At 30.6% G+C, this 6,007-nt stretch overlaps 2 protein-coding genes across 3 annotated transcripts in view; one reads left to right on the top strand and one right to left on the bottom strand.

Annotated features, from left to right (window-relative positions):
- The window catches only part of LOC100163858 (guanylate cyclase 32E), a 116,871-nt gene that overhangs the window by 39,008 nt on the left and 71,856 nt on the right, over nucleotides 1–6,007 (bottom strand). The gene's annotated exons all lie outside the window — the stretch shown is intronic.
- On the top strand, nucleotides 1,004–5,917 carry LOC115033663 (resact receptor-like). Its single transcript, XM_029486746.1, has 7 exons — nucleotides 1,004–2,712; nucleotides 3,558–3,662; nucleotides 3,724–3,795; nucleotides 3,869–4,073; nucleotides 5,144–5,360; nucleotides 5,487–5,625; nucleotides 5,805–5,917. Exons 1-6 carry the CDS (start codon nucleotides 2,692–2,694, stop codon nucleotides 5,623–5,625), a joined length of 759 nt encoding a protein of 252 aa, XP_029342606.1. The 5' UTR covers nucleotides 1,004–2,691; the 3' UTR covers nucleotides 5,805–5,917.

Below are 6,007 nucleotides of genomic sequence, written 5' to 3'. Positions count from 1 at the left end.
ACACCAATAATTGCGCATACCCGCATATTGGACGTAGAAAATAATATAGCTGAGTAGTAAATGTATACAAATATGTGTATTTTGCATAATATTATTTGAAGGATTTTTAAGACAAATTGTTCAAATAACTATTATGATTATTATTTGTGACTTGTGTAATATAACTGATGATATGTAGTTAAAAGAATAAAATACTTATTTTATATTTTAGGGGAGGGGTTAAGCCCACTAGTTGAATCCTTTGAGGGGACAAGTCCTCATCCCCGATTTCCGCTTGTGGCCTTTGAATGTAATCAATAATATGATTAACGGATGAACGTTTATGAGACACAAAACAGCTCTGAGAAATTTCAAATTTCAAAAACATAAATTTTTATTTTTATGTTGAGTCGTACAAAAATAACACGACGTTTTAAATAAAATTTAGTATAATATTATCATGTTTACCTATATGATGACTTTAATATTGGTGACTAGAATATGCTACACTGCACGGATCGATAAACATCTTCTTTTTTTTTTTGAATAATTAACATAATTAAAAGTATATGTGTTACGTAATTACTAATTATATTATTTAATAACACGATGTAAAATTACTCAGCTTATTATTTGACGCTCGTATTATCATATTAATGAGTTTTTTAATTTACTTTTCTCAAATATTTTAAATTGGTATAATAATATAACTAATAATAATGATAAAAAAACATGCTGTGTAGAGTTTTTTTTTAATATATTATTTAATCAAAAGTACTTTCTCCTATATAAATATATTTATCTTTTTATCGTTGATTAGGATATACACACTGTATCCGTACACTATATACGGTACAATTAATTTAAAATTATATATAATTGAGTTTTCATTTCGAGTTGTGCCTATATATTATGCAATTTATTTTTTTTTTAATTTAAATAAAATGTATACATTATTGTTTGTTTGACCATATTTTATCATTTCGTTTGGAAAGGAAAAAAAGCAACATAATAATAATATGTAAAACACATGTCCCGCAGATACATCTGTGCGTATACTTTATTTAACATTTGTCCTACTGAACATTACACTCAGATGTATATGACGTATACTTATATCGTCGGTATGCAACATTCTAACGGGATAGCTTTCAAAACTCTAAAATTAAGTTACTTTCGATAACACCAAAACAAATCAGCGGTAGTACGTGTGTAACAATTTACAATAATATTATTATGGCCGACAAACTAGAGTGTTCCGATAATGTGGTCTAATTCGAGCGTTTCTAAAAGTAACTCGATTTAGATCTGTTCGCCGTTTATAAAGCATTGTATTATAAGGGATTTTTTTATGTTTTTATTTATTGATTCTCTGGCAAAAGACCTTGGATATTATATACGGCATTCGGGATACGAATCGATGGCGTTAGTCTATCCAAATGTTATGATTTTTAAACCGTTCGATTAAAAAACCACGTGATCTCCCGGAACGATAGGAATGGGCAATAAAAAATATAATATATTATTGCAAAACACTTTGTCGATGAAAATATAAATAGCAGCGCGAACGTTATAGATAATGGACGTCTTTAAACCGTCGGAGTTTTGATTACGTTTGCGTGCTGCGACTTATTCGAATTTTGGACCGGATCCATAAAGTTTATGCGACCGTACGAAATTCCCTTTTGACCGTTATAATCTGAGGAGTTTACGATTAAGTGGTAAACCGAGAAAATCGCGCGGAATTATTGAGACAGCAGTCGATAAACAAATTGTAGGAGTTTTTTCTTTGATATAATTAAGACATTCACTTAGCATTATTATTCAAAGGTTTGTTCCGTGCATTATTTCTTATACCTATACCTACCCCGTATTATAATATAATATAATATTACCTATTGATAGTTCTATTGATTCATCGGTCACGGTAAACAATATAAAACCGCATCCACGGTACATCTGAACGCACAATATGTGTTATTACAATATTATTACGATCGTATAGTCTGTTTGCGTTAATATTCGCGGAGGTGTCTCAATTATATTGTTATGAAATTAAATATCATAAGTGTTGTACGTACACTTAATAGCAATACCGAACGAGCGAGCAATGTTTTCTACACCTAATACATCGATTTAAAATCGAGCATTTCGTCACATATGCGTCTCGATGATTTGAACTTTGAACTTTGAATCATCTTCACAATGATTCACTGCTCAGCACGGACGTATTAAATGCGCCAGGCACGCCCAACGGAGAACTAATATGACATAGGCGTACCCATCTTGAAAGTCATTTTATTCTTATTTCAAAACATTTACTAATTTTCACGAGATTACGTCATGCATAGCGTATCCGTTTACGGTCGTCAAATGTAAGGCGTAATCTAGCAGTAGGCACTTTAAACAAAATAATATGTGCACGAGCGATAAACTTTCTAAAATCAACCCTACGGCTAAACATAACGGAAGTAACCGTTAGATAGCAGCACGCTGTTCTTAATAAATGGTTAAAAGCGTTAAACAATAATATTTTCATCACGTATTTTTAAGGCTTTGCATCCATTGATTCGGACTAGTCAAGTCTCTTTAAGCTCTAACCCGGATGCGGATTTTCGTTACTCGTCAATATTCACCGCAGTCGGCATTTATAAAGGTCGAGTGTTCGCCATCAAAAACGTGAAAAAGAAGTCCATTGATATTACTAGAGCCATGAAAAAAGAACTTAAAGTGGTAAGTAATATTTAAATCATATTCGAATAAATAAATATTAGTTGATATTGCTTTAATTACAAAACACAAACATCCGTTAAGATCATCATAATGCAGTTTTGTTATTATCATGCTGTTATACGGTAAAAAGATTATAAACGATTTAGGGTAGGTATCTATCTACTTATTTAAATTAAATAGCGCTAGAAAATCTTTTACAAACTAAAACCATAATTACAATAAAAACAATATAAACTTCATATTATAAGTACACTGTATATATATATATTTTTTTTTTTTTGGGTGGGGGGGTTGAGGCTTCGACAACTGAGGTCATTAGCCCATGGAACTGGGTGTGAGGGTACTGTAGGTTTTAAACACGTGTGTGTTTGTTTTGGCAGAATTTTTTAAGTGGGCACCCGTAGGTATCTGCCATGCCCGAGTGGGGGATGGTGGCCTCTGTCTCCTGACTCCGTGACGGCCTGAAGAAAAATGCCGCCCGTTGCCGAGTTCGAACCGACGATGGCGCTCGTCGCAACCGATGCCTCAGTCCGATCGGCCACTCCGTCCCCCACACTGTATATCATATTATTGTTTTTATATATTAATATATATAATATACATATATATTATATATAGACTACTTATACGTAGTTAATAGTATTCATAAAATATAGTACCTATATGCCAAAAGATTAATGTGCCTTTACTTACCTTAGTTTAATTTTAATATTACTTGAATAAAATTTCCCACATTTCACGATCAACAAAATACATTTTCAAATTGATAAAATTTTCTATTTTCATGCAACTATATAGGTATACCTCAATTAAATTATAAGATGATAAAAAAATTTTTATTTCAGATGAGAGATTTGAGACATGAAAACTTGAACGGATTCATAGGTGCTTGCACAGACCCTCCGAATATCTGTATAGTGACTGAATATTGTAATCGAGGTAGCTTGAAGGTGAGTAAGTCAATTGATTAAGTGAAACCAATAGGTTGTTGTAATTTCAAATTTCTTTCAGGATATTTTAGAAAACGAAGATGTGAAATTGGATAACATGTTTGTCGCCTCGTTGGTAGCCGATATAATTCGTGTAAATTATACATTATCATTTATATTTCCTTACTTAAAAAATACATTATTTAATCATTAATGATTGTCCACAGGGTATGTTGTATTTACACGATTCCCCATTAAGATACCATGGAAATTTGAAGTCGTCCAATTGCTTAGTGGATTCTCGTTGGGTGCTGAAACTCACAGACTTTGGTCTTCAGGAGTTCAAAAAGGAATCAGAAGACTTTCCGCATCATTTTCTACAGCACGACTTTCGACTTCAAAAGGACGACGAAGTGGATTGCAAGTGTGAAGGTATAATATGTACACGTTAATAAGCATGTAGAAAATATATTATGACATATCCATATAATATTATGTTTCTAAATTGTGTTTTTTATATCACGGCTGTCACTTCAATTACACGTAGCTGACTATAAAATAGTAGATTGTTCTCGGTATAAAATAAATTTGATTTATTTTATACCGAGAATAATAACAATCCAACTTTTTTTTTTCAGATTAATAAATAAAGAATTCAATGTAGTTTGAAAAATGATTTAATTTATATTTATATTATTAAACATAATTATATTTTGATTAAAGTACTTACGAGGTATTACAAGAAAATAATTTGGGAACTAATTATTATAAGATTGAAATTTTATTCGTGTTGTTCAAACTCAAATATTTTAATTAAGTGTAATATTTGTTTGTTTTATTTTTATAAAAAATATTGATTTATGCGAGTTTATACAACAATAATATAACATAGACACCTAAAATATATTAGTATTTTATTGCCAGGTTGAAATATTTATGGTTTTTAAGCCCAGCCATAAGATTTAATAGCAAACTGGTTATACATTACTATTACCTAATTAATATTATGATGTAGGGTCATACATTTCTTATTGTCAATTTTGTATTATTATGGTATAAGCTATAATACAATATTATTGATATAAATAAAATAACTAAAAATTACACGTATCTACTATAATTGTGTTTGTACAACACGTACCTCAATCTTTCAATACTCACGATAGTACCTTCATAATTTGTGTGTAGTAGCTGATGAGCACAGTAGAGTTATGATATAAATATAAATTAGAAATATAATATTCAAACTACATCAAGTTACTTTTATTAATTTTGAGAATGAGAACTGGATAATTATTTTTCAGAATCAAAATAATTATATTATGTTTGTCTCTCGCTAAAGCAATTTGAAATATATTGTAGTCCCGTGGTGTTGAAGTGACAATCGAAATACATATTTCGGGGTTATGACAAATGAATTACCTCATAAAAGTTCAAATATCTATCCTTAAATATTTTTCAAAACATATTCCTTTATAAATTCTCATAAAGCTTTCCTTTAGGACTTTTATACATCTCACCGGAGCTGTTGCGTTGCTACAACTCTTCTATTCAAATATCATTCGGAACTCAGAAAGGGGATGTGTATTCATTCTCTATTATTCTGTATGAATTGCATAGCCGTAAAGGTCCTTTTGGAGAGAACCACGGACTTGGGGTGTCAGATATTTTGAGAAAAATTATTTATTATTCACAACAAGATGGTTCAAATCCATTTAGGTAATATTTTATCTCTAATACTACCTACCAAAGTAATATTAAACCTTATATTTTTGTTTTATTCAAATAATATAATTAAACTAATTCGTATACATTTATAAAAGACGATTTTCCGTTTGTATACAGGCCACCATTGGAACTACTAGAAAATAACTTTGATTTTGTCAGAGACTGTTTAGAAGACTGTTGGGCAGAGAATCCAGACGACCGCCCAGATTTCAAGACTATCAGAGTTAAATTAAGACCCATGCGAAAAGGAATGTAAGTTAGTTGAATACAATTTTTTTCGATTCAAATAATATTATATAAGTCAAATACTTAGTAAGTTTATATTTTGTATGTATGTGTAACATTTAGCCCGTTATAATTTACCACAGTAAATAGTTTGATTAACAACATTGTACAACTTTTTATAATACAAACGCTGAAATACCTACATTTTAGGAGACCAAATATTTTTGACAACATGATGGCAATGATGGAAAAATATGCCAACAATTTAGAGGTATTGGTTGACGAACGAACCGACCAGCTTGTGGAGGAAAAGAAAAAAACAGGTAAAATATTGTATTAAGTTTTTAAAAATGCATTTCACTCGTCCTTTGCATTTTATACGACAGATGCACTGCTGTACGAAATGTTGCCGA

The sequence above is a fragment of the Acyrthosiphon pisum genome, chromosome A1, assembly GCF_005508785.2.
Source record: "Acyrthosiphon pisum isolate AL4f chromosome A1, pea_aphid_22Mar2018_4r6ur, whole genome shotgun sequence".
In the NCBI taxonomy this organism is placed as follows: domain Eukaryota; kingdom Metazoa; phylum Arthropoda; class Insecta; order Hemiptera; family Aphididae; genus Acyrthosiphon; species Acyrthosiphon pisum.
Note: the sequence above shows the minus strand (reverse complement) of the source record. Positions and strands in the feature narration are given on the sequence as shown.